This window comes from Budorcas taxicolor, chromosome 8 (genome assembly GCF_023091745.1).
Source record: "Budorcas taxicolor isolate Tak-1 chromosome 8, Takin1.1, whole genome shotgun sequence".
NCBI lineage: Eukaryota > Metazoa > Chordata > Mammalia > Artiodactyla > Bovidae > Budorcas > Budorcas taxicolor.
Window position 1 is genome coordinate 65,524,223 of NC_068917.1, and position 25,905 is coordinate 65,550,127.

The window sequence follows — 25,905 nt, forward strand, 5'->3', positions numbered from 1 at the left end:
CAATAGCTAGCAGGCTCAAGACCCAGGAAGAGCCAGTGTTTCAGATCAAGTCCAAAGGCAAGAAAACAGAACAAAAGCAATTACCCAACTCAAAAAGGTCAGGCAGAAAGAAATTCCCTCTTACTGGTAGGAGTTTCAGCCTTTTTGTTGTATATGTATTCAGACCTTCAACTGATTGGATGGGGCCCACCCACCTTAGGGAGGGCCATCTGCTTTACTCAGTCTACCAATTCAGATGTTAATGTCATCTAGAAATACCTTCACAGACATATTCAGAATAATGCTTAGCTAAATGTTTGGGCAGTCTGTGACCCTGTCAAGTTGATGCATAAAATTAATCATCACATGTCCACTTGTGGTCCACTTGGCACCCATACACATCTTTTTAAACCATACTTATCTCCATATAGGACAATAATAAGGTCATAATTCTGCCTAATGTGATACAACTATCCTGGGTACCTGCCAGAAGAAGAAGTAAAGTCCTTGAGTAATGTTTACTTTTCTCCTTGATAGCCTGAAACTTAATACTATGATATAAAATTAACAATACTTAAATGCCACCATATAAAATCAGTACATTCTTTGTTACATATTGAGAGAATAATAGAGGGAAGAAAACAAAGATATTTACTTAATGCATACACACATACATAGACTCACACATACACAAACATGTTCATAAAAATACAGAGGAAATACTCATAACAATATTGTCCTCGTTTGTCTAACTGGTCACATGGTCATGGCTGGTATTTATAACTGCCTTCTTCTGCTACCCATTCTCTGCTCCCTTTGCCTTCAGCAAGCACCTTAGCTGGCTGTGAGTCTTTGCCTGATGGAATGAATCTACTCCTGAAGGGCCTGGACCATTAGTAGTCCTGCCTGGATTGAGTTATTATAGTTTTCCATTGACTTTAATTCCTGGGCCTTGTAATACTGAGAAAGCCCTATAGGAATACAAGGAATCCCTTGTATTTCAGGGGGATGCCCTTCTTTACCACCCTTCTGGAGCAGCAGCCTAATTTTCCCCTCGGTAATCAACACACATCATCCCAGCCAGTACAGAAATTCCCTTTCTGCCTATTCATTCAGAGGCATAAGAAGCCCCCAAGGTGGCAGTTTTAACTTCCAATCCAATGGAATCATTGCTGTGTCTCCTAGTAGAAGTATTCCTCTCTTTGGAACTAAGACCTTGAGGCCAGCAGAGCATAAGGTCACAGGAACAGGAAGCAAAACTTTTGCCAGTGGGTCACTAGGGGTACCAGTTGTGATAGTGAGTGGGTCGTTGTTTTTTTAGTCTCAGTCATGTCTGACTCTTTGCGACCCCATGAGCTACAGCATGCCAGGCTTCCCTGTGCTTCACCACCTCCTGGAGCTTGCTCAAACTCATGTCCATTGAATCAATGATGCCATCCAACCATCTCATCCTCTGTCATCCCCTTCTCCTCCTGCCTTCAATCTTTCCCAGCATCAGGGTCTTTTCAAATGAGTTGGCTCTTCACATCAGGTGGCCAAAGTATCGGAGCTTCAGCTTCAGCATCAGTCCTTCTGATGAATAATTAGGATGATCTTCTTGCAGTCCAAGGTACTCTCAAGAGTCTTCTCCAACACCACAGTTAAAAAGCACCAATTCTTCAGCGTTCAGCCTTTTTTATGGTCCAACTGTCACATCCATACATGACTACTGGAAAAGCCATAGCTTTAACTAGATGGACCTTTGTTGGCAAAATAATGTCTCTGCTTTTTAATATGCTGTCTAGGTTTGTCATAGCTTTTCTTCCCAGGAACAAGCATCTTTTAATTTCATGGCTATAGTCACCATCTTCAGTGATTTTGGAGCCCAAGAAAATAGTCTGTCACTGTTTCCATTGTTTCCTCATCTATTTGCCATGAAGTGATGGGACCAGATGCCATGATCTTCATTTTTTGAATGTTGAGTTTTAAGCCAGCTTTTTCACTCTTCTCTTTCACATTCATCAAGAGGTTCTTTAGTTCTTCTTCACTTTCTGCCATAAGGGTGGTGTCATCTACATATCTGAGGTTATTGATATTTCTCCCAACTTGTGCTTCATCCATCTTGGCATTTCGCATGATGTACTCTGCATAGAAGTTAAATAAACAGGGTGACAATATACAGCCTTGATGTACTCCTTTCCCAGTTTGGAACCAGTCCATTGTTCCACGTCTGGTTCTGACTGTTGTTTCTTGACCTGCATACAGGTTTCTTAGGAGGCAGGTAAAGTGGTCTGGTATTCCCATCTCTAAGAATTTTCCAGTTTGTTGTGATCCACACAGTCGAAGTCTTTGGTGTAGTCAGTGAAGCAGAAGTAGATGTTTTTCTGAAATTCTCTTGCTTTTTCCATGATCCAGAGGATGTTGGCAATTTCTGGATCCCTGTGCCAACCCTTGACTCCTGGACCCGGGAGTCCTGGTCATGGAGAAGCAGCACCACATACTGGACACTGAATCAGAGCATGTTCAGACTCAGAGCGACCCTTGCCCCAGCCCTGCAGGGTTTCACCACCTGGCCGCACGGGAACTGAGTTTTCAAAAGCCCTATCCACCATTCCGTCAAGCCAGCTGCTTCAGGACAGTAGGGAATGTCTGTCATGGAATGACTTAACTGAGAAGTAAAGGGCTTCCCTGGTGGCTCAGATGGTTAAGAATCTGCATGCAGTGTGGGAGACATGGCTTCGACCCTGGTTTGGGAAGATAACCTGGAGAAGGGCATGGCAACCCACTCTGATATTCTTGCCTGGAGTATTCCACGGCTAGAGGAGCCTGGCAGGCTGTAGTCCATGGGGTCGCAGAGAGTCAGACACAACTAAACAACTAATATACAAAGATCTGCTTCCACTGGTTTGATGTCTTTATCTTTGCGTTTCATAAGTAGTACATATAAATGTGTTTAAGCTCAGAATTTGCCTCTGCAGCCAGGTTATGGCATCCCAAGACAGGAAGCTCACTGGCCACATCCGTGGTTTGGCCAGTCACCACAGAGCTGTGACAGAACCAAGGGAGGGACTCCGAGGTGGCCTGCTATACTGTCGTTGTATCTGTATATCCTTGGCACCCTGGCCGATGACCAGTTCAGAGAAGGTACAGAATGAATATTACTGAATTAAGTAAATTTTCCATTTGATATATTTTTATTAAAAATGGGATATTTCATGTCTTTTTTAAAAACACTGTCACTCTTCAAGCCTAGTTTAACAGTGATCCATACAGTAAATACTATTGTACCATTTCACTAACCCTCCAGTAACCACAGCTCGTGTACAGGGAGTGTAGGTTAGCAGAGAAGATGCAAGACAAGAGGTTAGATGTTCCAGGGGCAACCCTGGCTGTGTCTCTCACATTCACATCACCTTGAGCCAGTTGCTGTCCTTCAGACCTTATTGTCCCAGTCCATGGAATGATGGAGCCTCATTGGCCCCATTCAGGACTAAGTTTCCATGAGCTTATAAACTGGTCCTACCTCCAGATTTGATTAAACGTCTTCTTTAAGATAACCCAGAATCCTTGTCTAGGGGTCCTGGGTTTTAGGCCCCACAGAGTGACAAACCCCTCCAGGAATGTATCCTCTGCCCACAACCCCTTGCCCACACCTACACCCAACCAGGAGGAGATGGTCCCCGAAGCGAGGCCACTGGAGTTGACCTCAGGTGCTCAGTCCAGAGGGGAGCGGGCGCAATAAGCCACACCCCAAGTGGGAGCACACAAGGAGCTCAGGGAAAGGGTGAATCCTTTCGGTAGGAGGCTTTACAGAGCAGGTGATACTGAAACTGGGCCCTGGATTCTTCTAAGCCATGAATAAAAACAATTGTATGTTGAGTGAAGGCCACAAGCAGAGGCTCAGGCACAGAGAGCAGCTGCTGGTGGGGAGTGTAGGTGGGGTTCCGGTGGAGGGCTAGCTGAGCCTGGAAGGGGGCTAGACATGGGGGGAGAGGGAGGTGTAAGGCAGGCTAAAGACTGTGGACTTCTCTCAGCAGCCCAGGGAGTTCCGAGGACAGAGAGTGGATGGGTTTGCTGACAGAGATCTTCCCTAAAGATAAGCAAGGGCCCTGCCCTTCTCTGCAACCCTTCCATCATCTTGAAGAATCTTTGCTGCTCCCAGGGTGAAGCACAGATTCCCCAAGAAGCCCCCAAAGCCTTCTGCCTCTGGCTTTCCAGGCTGTTGGAGTTGCCCTGAGTCCCTGGATGGAAATGAGTTAGGATTAGGCTGTGGCTGCATATTGGATGCATGATGACAAGGTTCAGAGCCAGACATCAGACCTTGGACTAGGCAGATAGAGGAACCCTCTCAGAGTAGAGCCCCTGAGAACTGTTTGAGCCTCAGCTTGGAGCTCCATTTTCCAAACTGGCAAATGGCCCCACTCCTAATATCAAAGTATCTGGCCCCAGAAGCAAATTCCCAGGGCCTCTGTGCCCTTACACACCTGAGCCCTTCTTGCAGGTGGTTAACAGGAAGGTATGCCTGTGAACACAGGCGGGATAGAGAGCCTGGGGCACAGAGAGCTGACTGTCTCGCCCCGTATCACAGGACCAGGGCGTGGAGACTCAGGTTTCAAGCAGGCCCCAAAGTGTGCCACCTCCCCCTCTGGCAGGAGGAAGGTTCAAATACACTTGAATTTTGGAGTAGGGTTGGCAATCCGAGACCTGGGATCCTCATACCATTGTGGTTTCAAGTGGACATTTTCAAAGACCGCTTTCTCTCTAAGTTCAAGAAAAAGAGAAGAGAAATCAGAGCAAGGATAGGAGATAACCAAGACCACTGGGGTTTTTGTCTCCACCTCACAACTGGCCCTTCACTGAGGTGCCTCTATTACCTGATTTGCAAGTCAGGAGGGGAGCTTTGAAAAGGTCTCGTGGGGCTCCATTCCTGCTGAGAGCACAGACATTCCAGCTTGAGTTTCACCTGACCTCCTCCCATGTTCTGAAATCACAGCACAGGGAGAGGCCAAAGGTATGCAGACCACAAGAGGCCTCCGGGCCACTGGCCTGGAGGGGACGCAGAGACCAGCGGGTGTCTAGCCCTCCAACTCACAGAGCAGAACCCGAGCCCAGAGAGAGGAGGGAACTTGCACTGGTCACACGTCTGGGCCCACTGTCCTCTCTCTTATATGCTCTACCCCTCCTGTTTTAATTTTAGTTCAACAAGCGCTTAGAGGGCACTTTTTATATGCAGACACTGTTCTTGCATTTTGAAAATATTAATTCATTCAACTGTCATCTTAATCCTGCGGTACAGGCATTGTTGTCATCCCATTTTGCAGATGAGAAAACTGAGAGGTCAAGTAACTTGTCCAAGAAACTGCAGTGAGGCGGTGGCAGAACCATGACACAGCTCTGAGTCCACTCTTAGCCCTGACACTAAAAGGCTTCACTGGAGTCCTCAGGAAGAGAGCTTGAGCCATGCATGTGCTCTGGCTTTATAGCTGGGGAGGGTACTGTATGAAAGACTGTCCCCTTTTCCTCCTAGAGACAACCTGAGATGCAGAGATCCTTAATCCTGACTCTGTTCCCAACTTAGGCAAGTGCTTTTCCCTCTCTGGATCTCAGTTTCCCAGTCTGCAAAATGGACACAGTTGGCCTAGATGCCCTCTGACACCTCCTCCAGCTCTAAGCATCTCTGATTTTATGCACAGTCTTCACAGTCTTATGACCTGAATTCAGTTAACAGGTAGTGTTGGAGGGGGTTAGGTTTGCAGTGATGCAATTGTTAAGCCTCAGTGTCATGTGACACAGTAGAGTACGGAGAATTGGAAAGCTGCTTTGTTTGCAGCAGAAGATTCCAAACTTGTGCACAGTAAAAAAAAAAAAAAAAAAGAAGAAGTCCTCAAAACTTTCTTAGTCTGCGGCCTGGAAAAACTCGAGCTTATCATGAGATTGTTGCACTTGGACTCCCACGGGAGAGGAATGCTCCATGTGCTAAAAGTATCCGCTGTTGACTGATTCCCCAAGAGGACCTGCCCTTTCTTGTCTCTGTGGAGTTAAGTGGATGCCGCTCTGAAGCTGAGCCAGCTGCTCGGCCGTACCAGACGGTGGGGAAAATGGGCAATGTATAGCGATGTTTGAGAATGACAGGTCACACCATGACCTGTCAGGGTACAGTGTATGAGTTCTTAGAGCATCAATAGATAGTCAACATTTACTATGACAGAGCCCTGCATGGATTATCTTCTTTAGTCTTCCGAAAGTTTTGGTTATCAGCCCCATTTTCCTGGTGGCTCACGCAGTAAAGAAACTGCCTGCAATATAGGTTCAATCCCTGGGTCAGGAAGGTCCCTGGAGGAGGAAATGGCAACTCACTCCAGTATTCTTGCTGGGAAATTCCATGGACAGAGGAGCCTGACAGGCTACAGTCCATGGGGTTGCAAAGAGTTGGACACAACTGAATGACTAACACACACACACCCATTTTAAAGATGGGGAAACTGAGGCTTAGAGCAATGAAGTAGCTTGCCCAGGAATTGGGACTCCAGCCCAGACAGTCAGACACAGTAGCCTGTGCTGTTAACTACCACCTCCAGTGAAGGCATGTGGGATGAGCCTGGAAGGCAAATTGGAGAACAAAGTTGGGAATTACCAGCAAATCATTTTTTCTAATTCAGTTTCTTTTGAAGTTGTTACATTATTTTCACATAAATACAAATCTTAAAGAAAAAAAACAAAAACTACCAGCCTAAAAAATTTAACTATACATGTTACTTGTTAATGAGGCTTTGAGGAAAAGGAGTAATATTTTTTAGTGTCTCAGTAAGAGGATCAAAATATTTGCATGAAAGAAGGCAGAGATAATCCCAGACTTATAAAGAAATTGAATCCTTCAAATTGATTCTGAAGTCTGCAGTTGGGAATCTGTGACACATTATAAAAACAACAGTAGAAAACAACAGGCCCGTGCCAGCAACAATAATTTTAACACTACAACGATTCTCTGTTGAGATCATCTTACGTGTCAGGTGCTGACCTGTGTTTTATGGGCCTTGTCTCATAAAATCTCCATGAGGATTCTGTGGGATTGATCTTTGCAGGTTGGGGTTAAAACCACCCTAAGAAAAGGAAACGGATGCCCGAAATCACATAGCCGGTAGGCGACAGACCTGCCTCCCCCAGCCCATAATGTGTTAAGAATTCTGGGACCATGAATTGCAGGGAGAAATGATGGAGGAGAAAACCTCTAGAACTGTAGGATCTCAGAATTAGAGGGACCCTTAGAGATGATCTAAGCCCCACCTCAATCCCTGCCTGTACAAACACAGCACGGGTAAAAGAAACCCTGGTTTACCGAGTTTCTCCTGCACACATGTCATTCACCTGGTGCTTTCTGTATCTCATCGAATCATTACTCCTGAGGTTAGGAGTATTATCGCCACTTTGGTGATGAGAAATCAATATAACAACAGCAGCCTGAAACCCAGGGAAGGGAAGGGACTTATTCAGGGTCACACTGCAAATCAGCCACTGCACCGGGACAGAATCCTGGGACTTCTGATCACACTGCATGACTTCCAACCACAGTCCACAAAATCATAAACCCTCCCTATTTGTGGCCCGCATCCTATCCCATAAACCAGAAGACACTCTTGGCCATGCAGGAAGCAGCCATGTCTGGTCCACAGGGCTGTGGTTCTCCCTTGTAACACAAGCCGGCAGATTCACAAGCCCAGGACAGAAGTAAACAGTTGAAATGGAAAGAAATAAATCTCTGCTCTAAAAATAGGCACACATCCTTAGAAACACTGCCGGCCGTGCACGGAGCCAAGGGTGGGCCTGGCGGGGTCAGGGCGAGTGAGGCCAGGTGTCGGTGTGTCCCCAGCCCACCCTCGGTCTTCTGGCACCCTGACCACCTCCCCACCCTGCTCTGCACCCCGCCACCTTCCTCCAGGTAGGCCTCCAGAATCCCCTTCTCCTCGCTTCTGCTTCTGAGTGACTTCTTGGATCTTGAACCCTTTATTCTCAAGTCAGAATCCTCCCATTTCTCAAGGCCCAACCTCTCCACCCCTCCCTTGGGAACCCTTCCTCACCCTCCCCCTCTAAGCTCCCAGTGAAGCACCTGCCCCACCAAAGAGGGCCCCACTGAGCCATTTCCCTTTTCATTTTGATGTTTTTAATAGGAAATATGTTAAACATATAGTAGGGTACAGAATATGCCTGTGTTCCCATTATCCAAATTTAACATATATAAAAATGTTGCTTAATTTGATTCAGATTACCCTTAAAGAAAAGTCATGGTAAAGTTTTAACCCTGCCTTCCCACTCCCCCAGTTTCTTCCCCATCTCTCTCTCTCCCTCACTTTCTACTCAAGAGGCAGCAGACAAGCCCCCACAACATCAGGTAGGTAATATAATGAAGGAAGGAAGCTGGGCCAGTTTTCTTGAGGCACATGGCCATCTTGGGTCGTTTCTTACTTTTCTGCTCTTGAAAAGAGAGATGGACGTAAGGAAGTTTTCATTTACCACTTCACCCTCAAGGAATAAAAGCAACAACAGAGCCAATGACTGTTAACTGTTTGTTGACCTCTGTGTCAGAGACAGTAGGGAGTGGTGGGGACTGAGGCAGATGGGAGAGTTTGCGTTTGGCTAGAGGGCACCTGCTATTCCACTCCACCAGATGCTCTCCAGTACGGTCCCATCATCTAAGTTTGCAAGAAAGGCTGGACATCTGAATTTTTATGTGCAAGTGTCCTATCTGAAAGTGTTGGCCAGCTCATTCAAATATACAGACAAAAGCAACCAAGTTTTGGCATTTGATTGGACTTTAGACCTCCCAGTTTCCAATTTTGACTGTTCACATGACAGATGGAAAAGTACCTAGCCCAGTGTCTGGAACATAATAGGTGCTTAATACATGTTTATTGAACATGCATATATGACTTGCCCACTGGAATCTAGGGTTTTTGCAATTTAGAGCCGCATTGTACCACCACAGACACAGGGCAGCCAGGTACAGTTGTGCAAGTTGTGCACCACGTAGCTCCAGGAACCACTGTTCATACAAACCAGAGAACATATAGTGCCCTTGGAGCTGTGCAGCGCACAGTCTGCACAGTCAGATGCTGCTGCGCTCACAGGGCTTCCCCATAATGCAGTGTCTTTTCAGTTGAATGGAAGTGAACAGTTATGCCCTGTGGTGACAAAACTGATTGCCATAATCTGCTTCTAATATAGAGTTCAAACCTTTATTCTGAAGTTTCAAAAGATGATTTTTGACCATTTTACAGAAAGGGGATTCAAGGTCCAAGAGCACCAGTGCCCTGTGTGTGGCCTCAAAGGCCTGGGATGAGAACCCAGGTTGTCAGTTAGAATGCAGTTTGTCTATAAGTAATAGAGATTCAAAATAACATAATTGAAGCAGTGGTAGTTCAGTCAGTAAAGAATTTGCTTGCATTGCAGGAGACCTGGATTTGATCCCTGGGTCTGGAATATCCCCTGGAGAAGGAAATGGCAACCCACTCCAGTATTCTTGCCTGGAAAATCCTATGGACAGAGGAGCCTGGTAGGCTACAACCCATGGGCTTGCAAGAGTTGGGCACGACTTAAGAGACTAAACCACCACCAAGCAGTGTTTTATTCATCTCTCAAGTAAGTCCAGAGGTGGGAAGTCTAGGCCAGATACAGAGCTTAGCTCCCCAGACTTCCCAGAGTCCCAAGGATCATTCAGCTCATCTTCCTTCCATTGCTAAGGTGTAGCCCCCATTCTCATGGTCCAAAGTGGTGGCCATAATCACTGCAATCCAGACATTAGAATAGAGGGAAAGGGTGGGAGGTGGGGAGAAAAGGAAAAAAAGCCATTTTTCAAGTATCTTTTAAGGAAAGTTACTGGAAATTGCCACTGGACATTCTCATACTGTGACTCAACCTAGCCACAAGGGAGCCTGGGAAATGTAGTCTTTTACCGTGGTGGCCATTGTGCAGCCAAGCATGGAGTGCTTTTATTACTGGAGAGGGGAGACATGATATTGGGGACTATTTGAAGTCTGTCACTGTGAGTTTGCCAGTTTTATGGCCTGATGTTCTGCTCTGCCGAAAGTTCTGAGGGGAAGATGGAGGAGCTGATAGGAATTTAACCAATCCAGATCCCTGAAGGAAACATTACAAAGGTCTTACTCTCTAGTTTGGCATTTCCCAAAATCTCCATCAGTAAATTCTGGCCCCATGGTGGGCACCCCAACTCTAGCACCTTTCATAATGTTTCCCCTTCCCCAGAGCTGCATGGGGCAGCAGTTGGGTAGACCAGCAAACATCTCAGGGTAGCAGGTGTGATGCTGACCTGAAGGGCATCTAAGAAATACCATCTTTTCCCTGCTGGAGCATCAGTGCTGTGTGATTCTGGACAATTCAAAACACATTAGCACCTATTACTTGGGATTGGGGATTCAGAGAAGACTAGGATATATCTCAGCTGGCCTTCGAGGGGCATTTAGTCTCTTTGGGGAGAGGGATATGGCATAAATGTGCTCCAAGACAAATTAGAAGGAGCATTATATAAGAACTGGCAAGATGCCTCCGGGTGGTTGGAAAGAGAATCACCAGATCGGTGTGGGGAGCACTGCAAAGGCTGGACACGGTGCCCGAGAGAAGGGCTTTGAGGGATGAATGCAGTGGGGGAGGAGGGGTGGAATTCCAGGCAGAGGGCATAGCTTGAGTGATGCCCTGGCAGGGTGATGGTGTGGGGCGAGGCTGCGGAATGCGGAGCAGCCTGGAGTGGCTGGAACATGGAATACTTAAAGCGAGAAGATGGGGAGGCTGGAGTTCATTGAGGTCACATCAGGAAAAAGCTCTCCATGCCAGGCTGATGAATTTGATAATGATTCTGTGGGTTAGTGGAGGTGCTGATTATCTGTGACTGTGTTGGGGAGTGAGCTGGTCAGCTACACAAGTGGGTATGGTACACAAGCCAGCCCGGTCAGGTACATAAGCCAGCCTGAGGCTACCCTGATGCTCTCAGCAGTAAATACCATGGCTTGAACTAGGCTGGTGCCTGCGGGACAAAGATGATTCTGAACCCTGTAGCCTCAGGCTCCTTCCCCTGACAAGTCAGGCGCTCTCATTCTGCCAAGCCTCTGTGCTGTGCTTTCTGTCCCTTGGCAACCTCCCTCTTCTCTCTCCTCTTCACCTGGCTGTTTCCTGCCTGTGCCTTGGGACTCATTCAGCTCAGGAACCACCTCCTGCAGGAAGCCCCAGGTGAAGGAAGCTGCTCACACTTGTGTGTGTCTCCCCATCTGAGAGCCCCTGTGGAGTGTGATCACTCATTCATTGTCTCAGGATGCCCAGTGTCCCCCAACAGCAGGGAAATGGAACATCTTCCTTGAACGTGAGGCAGAAAAGGAGGATAAGGAGAACACCAGGAGGGACAGGTTTGGCCCTGCCTTGTGTCATGAGATACGCTGTGAAGAATCAGGTTGAAAGACGTATATATGCTAAACCACCAGTCTGAAGACAGCCATACTGATCCTTGAGATACTAGTTATGTACATGTCACCTATATATCAGCTCAGCCTTCCTGGATGTGTGACTAACGAGGTGTGTGACTTTGGGCAAGTGACTTCAGTTTCCCATGCCTCAGTTTACCCAACTGGAGATGAGAGAGTTGGCTCAGGGGCTCTCTTCCAGGCTTTGCAGCTCTGAGCTGCCAACCTGAGATCCTTTTAACACATTGAGTGTGTGTGCGTGTGTGGATGCATGCGCATATGTGTTGCCTGTGTGTGTATGCATGGTGCACATGTACTCTGCTAACCAACCTGCAGTGGCTGTAGCCGAGATGGCTCCTCATGTAGCCCCAACTATCTATAGCAGTGATAATTGTGCGGATACTTAATATTTGGCCTTTACTGCACCTGTTCACAGGGTGTTAGAGCTCCTAACAGTGCAGTTGAGGATTTGTCAAAGTTTCCATCATCCTTTGGGCAGCTGGATTCCAGAGCTTGGGTGAGAAAACTAAATAAAGATACTAACCTATCAAGCTGTACATCCAGCTTTTAAATTTACAACATTTAAAAGAAAATTGCCATTAAAAAAACTACAACTAGGAAAGTACAGGAAGAGATTGCTTAGTTTTACCTCTTATGATTATTAAAAACAATTTTTTAAACCTCTGGATTAAAAAAAAAAAAAGATGTATCTGCCTCTTTCTTCCTCTAGCCCAGAGCCTGAAATGAGCAAGATATTCAGCAAACATTTGAGGGATAAATGAATGAGTATCTTAACTTCCTCTGTCTGGAATTTCAGTCTCATAGGAACTCAGATCAGACATGGCAAAATGGCAACCTGTGGGCTAAGACTGGCCTCCAGCTGTGTTTTATTTGGTCTGAACATTGTTTTTAAAATATTTGGACCATGTGTCAATATTTAAAAATCAAGAGCTTTCACATAAAGATCAGCAGATCTAATAACACCACCCACAGCAATTCTTAGCTAGAGCTGGGTAATGTGGAGGCATTGAAATCTCCAGTGTGCCACAGTCCTCCTCGCTCCCAAGTGTCTAACAGCTATAATTTTATATTTTGGCTAAGATCAAAGAGTACCTAGAAATTCTTCCTCCTTAAAACCAGCACTAGGGACTGCCCTGGCAGTCCAGTGGTTAAGACGCTCTGCTTTCAATTCAAGGGATGCAGGTTTGACCCTTGGTCCAGGAGCTAAGATCCCACATGCCACATGGCTTGGCCAAATTAAAAGAACAAAACAAAACAACACCACCAACTTTCCTGTTTGGAGATAACAGAGACATCACCCATACATTACCCACTGCCCTCCTCACATGAGTAAATTTCTAATTTTAAGTAAGGACCTTGCAGGCATGCTCAGAGTCGTATACCCCAACGCTATCTCCCAAAGCCAATCTCACCCTAATCCACTGGTCTTCGGAGTGAAGATGTGTGTACGTGTGATGTGTGCGTGTAGATACGGATTCCCTCATGCAGAAGTGACATCTGTCCTGGAGAAGCAGACGGCTGCCTCCCTTTGCACTAACTGTAAAGAAAGCACATGCCCAGCAAGTTTACGCTGTGCAGACGTTAAGATTAGGAAAACGAGACTTAAGTGCCTTAAAGGTTAGATGCTTCCACTTACCCGCAGGCACCATGGATGCATATGACTTTTACAGCAATGTAGAGGCTAGTTATCAACTATTCTTTGCTATTCAGTAAAGTGGACCCCACTTTAGCATCTTGATTAACCTTAAAAGCTAAAATAATTCATTGTTTTGCATACATGCTGTAATTGAGACTTTTCTCTCCTTTTAGCCTGCTTTCCCTGTTTACTCAGTTACTCCAGATTACGGAGTCCCTGGTCGGGCCCTGGCCCTGTGTCTTAGCACACTACCTGGCTTTGTAATACTCACCCTATAAGTGTTTGTGAAATGAGGAAGGAATTTAAGAAAAGATACATTTCTACACAAACATGTTCAGCAAATATTCTCCTGGTTAAAGGGGATGACAAAATGTTGTGGAAACTTTCTTTACCAATTAAATGCCTGGGTCTGAGAGTCAGTTTTAGGTTCTAATAGTTATAAGAGATCTAAGGCAATATTTTCTAACCCATATAACGCCTCCATGACTAGTTTACATAATGTGGCTCCTCACTCTTTAAAACAAAACGCCACGTTAAATCTGGCCAGCTCTAGCCTGCCCAGTCTCAGCATCATTTTTGGCCACTGACACACAAAGAGCCTGTGTTCTTAGCATTCTATGGGCACTTAATGTATTGCATTGGCCATTTTTGTGATTTTTCCTTCAGTAACATTTAAAAAAACCACCTTTTTTGAGATATAATTCTCATGCCATGAAATTCACTCATTTACAGTATACAATTCAGTGTTTCTTAGTATATTCACAGAGATATACAACAATCACCATAGTCAATTTTAGAACATTTTCATCAACCCATTCCAGTACTCTTGCCTGGCAAATCCCATGGACGGAGGAGCCTGGTAGGCTGCAGTTCATGGGGTCGCTGGGAGTTGGACACGACTGAGCGACTTCACTTTGATTTTTCACTTTCATGCATTGGAGAAGGAAATGGCAACCCACTCCAGTGTTCTTGCCTGGAGAATCCTAGGGATGGGGGAGCCTGGTGGGCTGCCGTTTATGGGGTCGCACAGAGTTGGACATGACGAAGTGACTTAGCATCACCTCAGAAAGAATCCTGTTCCTGATAGCTGTCATTTTGCATTTTTCACCGTCCTCCTCAGCTCTGGGGCTTCCTTGATAGCTCAGGTGGTAAAGAATCCGCTTGCAATGCAGGAGACCCTTGCAATGCAGGTTTGATCCCTGGATCGGGAAGATCTGCTAGAGAATGGATAGGCTACCCACTCCAGTATTCTTGAGCTTCTCTTGTGGCTCAGCTGGTAAAGAATCCGCCTGCAGTGTGGGAGACCTGGGTTCCATCCCTGGAGAAGGAAAAGGCTACCCACTCTAGTATTCTAGCCTGGAGAATACTATGGACTGTATAGTTCATAGGGTTGCAAAGAGTTGGACATGACTGAACAACATTCACTTTACTTCCTGCTCTCTAGGCAACCATTAATCTACTGTCTGTCTCTATAGATTTGATATTCTGGACAGTGCATATTAGTGGAGTCAGACACCATGTAGTCCTTTGTTACTACTGGCTTCTTTCACTAAGTATGATGTTTTCAAGGTTTCACCTGTGATGTAGCATGCACCAGTACTTCATTTCTCTTTATTGCAAAACAGTATTCTGTTGTAGGGATATACCACATTTTCTTTATCCACTCATCATTGATAGAGATTTGAGTTGTTTCTACTTTGGGGCTATTATAACTAAGGTTACTATGAACATTCATGTATAAGTTTTTGTGTGAACATATTCTTTTATTTCTCTTGGGTTTACCTAGAAGTGGAATTGCTATCTCATAACGATAACTCTGTTTTTAATCTGTTGAGAAACTACCAGACTGTTTTCCAAAGGGGATACACTTTTTACATTTCCCTTCATTGGAAGGACTGATGCTAAAGCTGAAACTCCAATACTCTGGCCACCTCATGCGAAGAGTTGACTCATTGGAAAAGACTCTGATGCTGGGAGGGATTCGGGCAGGAGGAGAAGGGGACAACAGAGGATGAGATGGCTGGATGGCATCACCAACTTGATAGACATGAATTTGAGTGAACTCCAGGAGTTGGTGATGGACAGGGAGGCCTGGCGTGCTGCGATTCATGGGGTCACAAAGAGTCGGACACGACTGAGTGAACTGGACCACAGTGTATGGATGTTTCAATGTCTTCACAGTCTCACCAACACTTGTTTTACCCATCTTTTTTATGGGCAAAAGGGTGTGAAGTGTAATAGCTCATTCTGGGTTTGATTTGTGTTTTCTTGTTAATGATGTTGAGAAGCTTTTCATGTGCTTATTTTTTATATCTTCTTTGAAGAAATGTCTATTCAAATCTGTTGCCCACTTTTAAATTCTGTTGTTTGTCTTATATTTTAAGTTGAGGTCTTTATGTATTCTGCATACTAGATCATTCTCAGATATATGATTTGTAATAACTTTCTACCAAACAGTGGATTGTCTTTTTACTTCTTAGTTTCCTTTGAAGCACAAACATGTTCAATTTTGGTGAAGTCAAATTTATTTTTTCTTTTGTTGCTTTTTGTTTCAGAATCATATCTAAGAAACCATTGCTTAATCCAGGTCACAGAGATTTATGCCTGTTTTCTTTCAAAAGTTTTATAGTTTTAGCTCTTACATTTAGGTCTTTGATTTATTTTGAGTTAATTTTTGTATATCAGGTGAATTCACATGCTATTTTTTCTATCATATGCTGTTTTTGAAAACAAGTTAAAATGATAAATAATCAAGAGTTTAAAAATATGCAACTGGCTATGGTTTTAGTTGAAAATCATGTTATATTTCACTAAATGTACCATTTAATGGAATGAAAATAAACTCCTAACAAGGATAATGCTCCCAGTATTTACTTTAAAGATTCAATAAGCAGAGAATTGTTAGAAAAAGCCTGTTACGTTTTTGTTTTTTAAAAATCAACTGCTTTCAATGAAGATAAATAAAACTACATTTTAACATGGCACATAAGTAATATTTTTAAAACACATGAAAAGCATCTTTACTCCCGTATTGTAATGATATGGGTTTCAGGTTTAACACAGTGGTTCTTAATCAGGGGTGACTTTGCCCCCCACAGGGGACATCTGGGGATGTGTGGAGATATTTTGGTTATCACAACCTGGAGACGTGCTAGCGGCATGTTAGGCAGAGGACAGAGATGCTGCTAAACAGCAAGGATGCACAGAACGGCTCCCCTGACAAGGAACCATCCAGCCCCAAATCTCTCCTGTGCCGAGGTTGAAAACCCTACTTTTCCCATCCCAGTTTTATTGAGATATAATTGATATACAGCAGTATAGAAGTTTAAGGTGTACAGCATAATGACTTGACTTACATACATCATGAAACAATGACCACAAGTTTAGCGAACATCCATTATCTCGTGTAGATACCAAAAACCAAAATTTTGAAAAAACTCGACTTCAAATCACTGGCCTCTATCAGATATATTCAAAGAGAGATATAAGTTTGCAAACCCCTTTCCCCTCAGTTACAACCTCGTGGGTTTTTACCACCACAAAACTGATCCTTTCGGAGGCTGGAATGCACCCCAGCACCTCACTACCATCAAAATCCTTCATGGTAACAGGAATCTGTCAGGTCTTCCCTTGTGGGGATCATTGGGAACCACTTGCTTCACATGCTTAATTCATTTTATATTTGCATATATTCATTTTTTGAATTCTAAGACATATTTGGATAACACATCCCCTGTCCAGCCTACATATCTGGGAAAATGTATTTTATCTGATCACAGAGCAGCAACAATAATCAGCGGTAATTTGTGCGCTCACCGTGTCAGGCGCTGTGTGCTAAGCACTAAGCACTCTTCTGCGTTATCTGATTGAGTGCTCTCAACAGTTCTGAGAGAGTGGCTATCATTCATGTTTTACAGCTGTGGAAATGGAGGAACCAAGAGGTCAGTTGACTTGCCCAAGATCACAGTGCTGAAGATATCGTTACTCCAAGTGAGGGCTTACGCCTGGGGTGGGGTCAACTGTGAGGTGCCAGCATGTCACAAAGAATTTGGTTGCTCATCACGGGTAATCACAGATGGACGTTTGCAGGGCAGGTAGGCTGTCCCCTCAGCTGAGCTATAGTAGATGTAGTTACTCTGAGTGGACACACACAGGTAGCCACAGGAAGTCTTATCTCACCTGGGACATGGCTCATCCATGGACCATCATCACATGGAAAGTGTCTAAGGACTGCTGCTCAGGGAAAACTGGGGCATCTGTGGCACCACTTACATTCTTGGCGATCACCCACAAACCAATCAAGGCTCAGTTTTCTGCCTACTGGCCATTCTTTCATAATGTCCTCTCCAATTCCCAGGTGTCCCTCCTGACTTGTGGCCTAAGTCCATTTGCGTGGACACCACCCCACTCTCTGAGCCCTGGTATATACTGATACTGATGTCTGTACCAGGCCCTGTTCAACCCAGAGTTGGGTTCACACTCAGTGTCCTGATCTCGCACCCACTGCTCTTATGGAAATGGCACAGTGGTAAACTATCCTGTAAAAAAAATATCAGACTGCAGCCAAACAGTAGTATTTGCCTCCCAAGCTTTATCCCCCCATGTGCCAGGCCCAGAGCTCTCTTCATGTACCGGACAGCATTCTCCTCTCAGAGGGGGCATTTAGGAAAGGATTTGGAGTGTGAGTGGGTGACTGAAGAGATGCATGTTCTTACTGAATGGTACAGAGATGGGACACTGAATGGCTCTCTGATTTATCCAGTGTGGGAGTGCAGCAAGAAGTGAGGTGAGACTCTGCTCACATCACCCTTCGTGGGATCCTCCCGACCTCCCTGAATGAACGGGGGCGGGGGAGAGCACTGATCTGACCAGAAGATTTCCCTCTTCCCTCAAGTCTGCAGAAGGAGCCTGATTTGAGTTTTAGATTTGCGCAAGCCTTTCTCTGCCCTTGGCCTCAGTTTCCTCCTGAAGGGAGTGCGTGTGCAGTGGCTGCTGATCTCTGAGCATCCTTTCCAGCCAGGAGTGTCTTTGGATCTCTGCATTACTGAGTTAAAGTGAAACCTGTGTGATTCAAATCCACCCTGATTAGGAGCCTGCTTTCGTAGTGAGCCCACACCTAGAAGCCTGCCCATGTTTGAAGAAGAAATCACGGGGATTGGTTGACGATATCTTTCTTGAGAGACCCATCTCCAAGGGCAACGTTCAAAATATTTAACAGCCAGCGTGCATGAGCACGACGGTCAGGAGGGTAGGAAGCAGCGGGTAGGGCCAACTGGGGCCTGCAGCCTGACAGCCTGCCTGGCCCTTCCTGCCGTCCTGCCCAGCTTTCTCTGCTTGTTTTGGGGGGCCTGCCTCTTCCTCCCTGATTCTGCATCCAAGGCCCTAACTCATTCTGCCCCCTCCAGGCTGCTTCTCTCCCCAGCTACTTTCTACATAGCGGCTGGAAATACCCTCATGCATTCAAACCCTAATGTCGTCCTATTTCCCCCTCAGCAGATGCTCTGGCAGCCCCCTGCTGTGCCTGGCCCCTGGTCAGCTGACCCTCACCCTCATGCCTTTATAAAATGTTCCAGACTGGGAACGGGTTTGGTTAAGAGACCTGAGTCCTAGCCGAGCTCGGCCCCTGTCTGCCGTGACCTCATGTGTCTCTCCATGACCTCGGCGAGTCCCTGCCCCTCCCAGGGTGTTAGTTTCCTTACCTGTGAATGAACAACTTAGATGGCGCTCCCGTGGTTCAGTGAGGAATTTCTGGAGAAATGCGAGTCTTCGGCAGCTGACCGCTCTCTCTCTTTCTCTCCCTTTCTCTCTCTCTCTGCACCCGCCCCGCAACCACCACTGTAGAATGCACTGCTGCCCGCGGGCCTGAGGCAGAAGGATCAGACCACCAAGGCGCCCACAGGCCCCTTTAGAAGGGAGGAGCTCTTGGATCACTTGGAAAAGCAAGCAAAGGAGTTTAAGGACCGAGAAGATCTGGTCCCCTACACAGGGGAGAAGCGAGGTACTGGACAATGTTGTGCTTTTGAGTACGTCACCCCTCCATGCATCACTGAGTGCCAGCTGTAAGCCAGGCCCTGTGTTGGGCCAGATGTGACTGGGCCGCCTTGCCTTCATCCCTGCCTGGCCCAAAGTTACAGCCCAGCTCCAAAAGCATCAATGTGTGAGGTAGATTTAGCAAAGTTTGGGGCTCAACCAGGCCCGAAACACTTCCCCCTAAGTCCCCTCTAACTAGGGTGTCCTGATTACTCTTCATCCAAACCTGATACAGTTGAAAGGGAAAGAAGGAACTATTAAAATGATATCAGGACATGAGGCCCAGACAAAGTCTGTGCCCTCCAACAAGAAACAAGAGATACCCTCTCCCTACCCTAACTGTCCCTGCTCTTTCCCCACAGCCCCTCTCTCTGGCAGCTGCAGCTCCCCTTCCTTCATCTGTCCCCCGTGACTCTCTGCCCCAGCCTAAGGCACACCATCCAGAATCGGGGAACAGAGAGGCACCCCGACTACCCAGCCCTTCCAGAACTTCGCCTACACTCCAAACCCTCCTCCTGTCCTCTGGGATCGTGCTCATCCTTGCTCACTGCCCTGCTGCCCCCACAGGCCTCTTTCTGTTCCCCAGACACTCCCAGCTTTTGTCCACCTTAGGACCTTTGCACAGATGCCTTCTGCCTGGAATGCAGGTCCTCTGTCTGGCTCCATGCTTTCTTCAGGGCTGGCTCCCCTCTTCTGTAAGAGATGTGGTGGTTAGAAGCATAAACTGGAGCTGGGTCTACTCTGGCTGCAATCTTGGCACTACCCCTTACTAGCTGTGTGAACTTGAGTACATTTGTTTGTTGGCCGCACTGCAAGGCTTGTGGGATATTATTAGTCCCCTACCAGGGATGGAACCTGCACCCCCTGTGGTGGAAGCTCAGAGTCTTAACCACTGGACTGCCAGGGAATTCCCTCAAGTACATTTTTAAACCTGCTGTGCCTCCGTTCCCTCATTTGTGAAATGGGGGTGATGAAAAGAATATCATTACCAGCCTCCTGAGGGTGTTCTAAAGATTGAGTTTATATATATATATATATAAAGCACTTAGCACAGCACCTGGCCCATCATGAATGCAATATCAGTATCAGCTATTATTACCCTCTTGGTCTCAACTGTACTGTCTCCTCTTTCAGGAAAGCCTTTCCTGTCCCTACTGGTTAGCACATTCCATCCATTCAACTCCCCCTCAGTTAGTCTCCATCTCAGAAGCCTTTGTGTGTTCTTCAGAACAATTTATTCACACCGGCCTGTAAGCTCCATGAGGCAGGCACTCAGATACTTTTGCTCACACAGTTCCCGCAGCACCCAGCAGGGCTCAAGAGAGAGGTGCTGAATGAATGCTGCTGCTGCTGCTAAGTCACTTCAGTTGTGTCCAACTCTGTGCGACCCCATAGACGGCAGCCCACTAGGCTCCTCTGTTCCTGGAATTCTCCAGGCAAGAACACTGGAGTGGGTTGCCATTTCCTTCTCCAATGCATGAAAGTGAAAAGTAATGCGTTCAAATTGACTACATGCATAATGGACCTTGTAGACTTTTTCCTTAGAATAGAAGCTCCATGGGTACTAGTACCACATCTGTCTAGTTCATTGTTATATTCCTGTACCTCACAAACCCTAGCACATTGTAGGCACCCAGTAAATAGCTGTTGAATGAAAGCATTAATTCTAATTAATTAATTGGGTAATTCTTTATTTTTTGCCTCTTCCATTGTCATCCCCCTAAGGATGTCAGCATGGTGAGCCAAGGGTCCCTGTCTGTGGCTTTGTCCCTATGTCAACAGAGCAACTGAGCAGGCATGCCCTGCTGTGTTAGCACAGTCCAGTACACAGAGTAACTGCCTGATAAATAATAAAATGAAAGAGCAGGGAGGGGTGGACATTGCAGGGAGGATGTCAAGCCACCCAGTGCTTGCAGTTGGAGCTCAGTCCAGATTTTACCAAAAACTTGGAAGGTCAGGGAAGCCCAGGAGACATCTGGATCACAGAGCTTTGGAAAAATTGTGTGATCTGAGGCATCCTGGAGTGGGAGGCAGGGGAAGGGAGCCTGGACCATAAAGCCCAGGTGTGCCTGGCTGAGAGTATAGGTGCAAGCTTGTTTTAAGCAAGGTACTTGTGCCTTGAAGAGTGATTTCAGGTGCAGCAGGTAAAGATTTTAAAAAATCTCTGGATTTCGAGGGGTCTTAAAACTCCCATTAGCCCACCTACACATCTGAAAACTGGGGAAAGCAAGGCTGTGAGAGTCAAGAACAGGCCTGGGTGGACATTTGGTGAGTCATTGCTGCCATCTGCTCCCTTGTGTAGCCCTCCCCCTCCCAGGGGAGGAGCTGGAGATGAGATGGGGGATGGGGAGGGAATCTGGGCTGCACACCAACCAATCTTGCTGCCCCTTCGCAGAATGCTGACCTGGCCCTGAGCCGGGAACAGCTCTCCAGACTCCCAGAGCCTGAGTGCCTTCATCAAAGGCCAGGCTGACCCAAGGAGGGTAGCTATAATTTATTCTATTTTTACAATAATGACAAGCCTAAAAGGTTTATCATCACTAACATCATCGCCACCAGCATCATCGTCATCATAAAATATTTACATGATGATTGTTGGAGTCCATGTATATTGAATAAGTGCGGGTCTCAACAGAGAGAGTGTGGAAGGAGACATTCCAGCTGTAAAAGGCAGTCTCAGGGCCATTCAGCCCAGCCCTGCTGAGCACCTGCCCCACACCGGGCCTAGAGGGAGCCTAGGCTGAGGGGAAATCGCACATCAGTCACTACAAGATCTGGCAGGATGTAGTAGGGGCCATAAACTGGTGCAAAATCTTGAGGAATTTGGATTTTCCTTCACTTTCATTCAAGTGGGGGAATCAGAACAAAGTTCCAAGCAGGTTATTTTCATTATGCAGATTTGGCTCCATGTGCTAGAGAAACAAGTAAAATGAAAGAAACTGAAGATGAATATTTAGTTTTCTTTTACTTAGTAGAGCTGCAGGGTTAGGCATTCCAAGGTTGGTAAGACATCTTTCTTGGGGTTAGGAATCAAGAGCTTTTCCAGTTTTTCATTCTGCCATCCTTGCAATACATCTTTGTCCTCATGGTTCTTTTGGCTGCTGAAACTCCAGTCATCATAGCCATATCCCAACTAGTAAGATGAAGGAAGGGAAGAAGTCTGAGTCTTGTGATATCTGAGTCACCACCTCTATGGAGGCACCTGCTACAGTAGTGTAATAAACTAAAGTCTTAAATATTTACTGAATGTTCATCCTAGTCACTGCATCAGCTGTTTTCACAGTTTGTTTTCTTTTTCACCCTTTTTGCCCTTTCCCAGATCCATCTCTGGTGAAAGTTATTATACATCTTCTCCCAGATGATTTTTTGCCTGTTCTGCTGATATAGGTAACTGATCTTTGCTATAAACATTTTAAGTAATAAAGAAGTAATTCTTTCCACTGAGAGATGGTCCCCTGGTCCTATTTTAGTGAATATCCTTGTGGACATTTCTCTTTGCACTTCCCATCCCTCTTCATCTGTGGTCCAAGTCACTATCATCTGTCATCTAGACTTTTGCAGGAGACTCCTAATCATCAACCATCTCTTGGCTTCCATCCTGGCCCCGTTTCAGGTTATTCTCAGTCAATAGCCAAAGTGAGCAGTTTTTTCTTTTTTATTAAATTATTAAATTCACATAACATTAACTATTTTAAAGTGAACAATTTAGTAGCATTTAGTATATACACAATGTTGTGTGACTACCATCTCTATCTAGATCTAAAACATTTTCATCCAAAATAAAACCCTGTACCCAATAAGCAGTTATTCTCCATGTCCCCTGTCCCCTACCCCTGGCAATCACCAATCTGTTTCTATAGATTTACCTATTCTGGATATCTCCCCTAAATTATATCATAAAATATGTGACTTTGTGTGTCTGGCTTCTTTCACTTAGAATATTGTTTTCAAGACTCATTCATTCCCTTTTATTACTGAATGATATTCCACAGTCTGTCCATTTATCCATTGATAAACATTTTGGTAGTTTTTGGCTACTGTGATTAGTGCTTCTATGAGCATTCCTGTATAAGTATTTGCTTGAATAACTGTTTTCAGTTCTTTGGGGTATATATCTAGGAGTGAAATTGCTAGATCATATGTAATTCTACGTTTAATTTTTTGAAGAAGTACCAAACTATTTTCCAAAGCAACGGCACCGTTTCATTCCCACCAGCAATATATGAGGGTCAGTTTCTCCACATCCTTGCCAACACTTGTTAGTTTCCATTTTAACTTTTGATTTTTGTTGTAGTCATTATCACGATTGTGAGAAGGTCTCTCATTCTAATTCTGATTTGCATTTCCCTAATGACCAATGTTGTTGAGCATCTTGTCATGTGCTTGCTGCCCATCTGTACAACTGACCCTCCATATCTGTAGGTTCTGTATCATGGATTCAACCAACCATGAATCAGAAATATTGTTTTTAATTCCACAAATTTTAAAAAAGCAAAACTTGAATTTGTCTCATGCTTGCAACTATTTACATTGTATTTACATTGTAGTAGGTATAAATAATCTAGAGATGATTTAAAGTATACAGAAGGATGTGTGTATATGCAAATATTATGCCATTTTATATGTGACGCAAGCACCCAATCCCCCTCAGATACCGAGAGGCAATTGTATATCCTCTTTGGAGAAATGTCTATAAGCCCTTTGCTCATTTTTAAATAGGTTGTTTTTCTTTTGGTAGTTGAGTTGTTAAAGTTCTTTATATATTCCGAATACTAAAAGTACATGATTTTTGAATATTTTTTCTTCTTCTATATGTTGTCTTTCTACTTTCTTGATGATGCCCTTTGATGCACAAAGGTTTTAAATTTTAAATTCAATTGATCAATTTTTCTTTAGTTGCTTATTCTTTTTTGTCATATCTAGGAATACTTTGCCAGATCTAAGGTCATGAAGATTTATGTTTATGTGCTCTTCTAAGAATTTTATAGTTTTAACTATTATACTTCAGTCATTGATCTGTTTCCAGTTGGGTTTTTGTGTATGTTGTGAGATAGAGATCCAGCTTTATCTTTTTGCCTATAGATATCCAGTTGTCCCAGAACCATTTCTTGAAGAAACTATTTTTCCCCATTTAATGGATTTGACAAGTTCATCAAAAGTCAGTTTGCTTAAAATGTATGGGTTTATTTCTGGACTCTCAGTTCTACCTCATTGTGTTGTATGTCTGGTCTTATGTTAGAGCCACATTGCTTAATCTTATAGTAAGTTCTGAAATCAGGAAGTCTGAATCCTCCAACTTTGTTTTTATCAAGATTTTTGGACTGATTGGAGTCCCTTACAATCATATGAATTTGAGGTTTGGCTTTTCTATTTCTGCAAAAAAAAAAAAAGACCATTGAGATTTTGATAAAGATGGCTTTGAAGCTGTGGGTTGTTTTGGGCAGTATTACCATTTTAATATTGCCTTCCAATCTTTAAAATTGGGATTGCTTTTTGCTTGTTTAGGTCTTTTTAAACTTTTTTCAGCAATGTTTTGTGGGCTTTCCAAGTAGCTCAATAAAAGACTCTGCCTGCCAATGCAGTAGATTGTACAAATCTTTCACCTCTTTGGTTAAATTTATTCCTAAGTATTTTGTTCTTTAGGATGCTATTGTAGATGAAATTATTTTTCTAATTTCCCTTTAAGATTTTTCATTGCTGGTGTATAGAAACACAGCTTAGTTTTGTATGTTAATCTTGTACCCTGTTTTTTTGTGTGTGGAATCTTTAGGGTTTTCTACATATAAGATCATATCATCTGAGAACAGAGATAAGTTTACTTTTTCCTTTCCAGTCTGCTAAGTCGCTTCAGTCGTGTCTGACTCTGTGCGACCCCATAGATGGCAGCCCACCAGGCTACCCCATCCCTGGGATTCTCCAGGCAAGAACACTGGAGTGGGTTGCCATTTCCTTCTCCAGTGCATAAAAGTGAAAAGTCAAAGTGAAGTCGCTCAGTCGTGTCTGACTCTTAGCGACCCCGTGGACTGTAGCCTACCACGCTCCTCCATCCATGGGATATTCCAGGCAAGAGTACTGGAGTGGGGTGTCATTGCCTTTCCAGTCTGGATACCATTTATTTCTTGTCCATTCAGTTTGACTAGAACTTTATGTACACAGTTGGGTAGGAGCAGTGAAAGTGGGCATCCTCGTCTTATCACTGATCTGAGGGTCTCATTTCCCCACTCTGTCGGATTCCAGCTCACAGATCATCTTCCCTGAAACACCCTATCCCAAAGAGCAGAGTCCACCTCACCCACACCCCAGCCTGGAACTTCCTAATCTTTTGCTTGGCTTTATTTTCCTTTGTGATGCTTAGTGCTATCTGATATCTTTACATGTTTGCTTATTACCTGTCCTCTTTCACTAAACTGTAAACTGTTCCCTGCTGTCCACCTAGTGCCAAGAAAGGTACCTAGAACATAGGAAGGACTCAATAAACTGTTAATTGTAGTTCAGTCACTAAGTTGTGTCTGACTCTTTGCAAGCCCGTGAACTGCAGCATGCCAGGCTTCCCTGTCCTTCACTATCTCCCGGAGTTTGCTCAAACTCATGTCCGTTGAGTCAGTGATGCCATCCAACCATCTCATCCTCTGTCTCCCCCTTCTCCTCTTGCCCTCAGTCTTTCCCAGCATCAGAGTTTTTCCAGTGAATCAGCTCTTCACATCTGGTGGCCAAAGTGTTGGAGCTTCAGCTTCAGCATCAGTCCTTCCAATGAATATTCAGGGTTGATTGCAACTCAATAAACATGTTGCATGAATA

General features: G+C 44.9%; 1 protein-coding gene across 4 annotated transcripts in view; it reads left to right on the plus strand.

The window, feature by feature from the left end:
• Positions 1-25,905, plus strand: part of TMOD1 (tropomodulin 1) — an 89,036-nt gene that overhangs the window by 21,718 nt on the left and 41,413 nt on the right. For all 4 annotated transcript variants that reach the window (XM_052645162.1, XM_052645161.1, XM_052645163.1 and 1 more), the window contains exon 3: positions 18,919-19,075. In XM_052645162.1, coding sequence (XP_052501122.1) covers positions 18,919-19,075 — 157 coding nt within the window. The remainder of the gene's footprint in view (positions 1-18,918; positions 19,076-25,905) is intronic.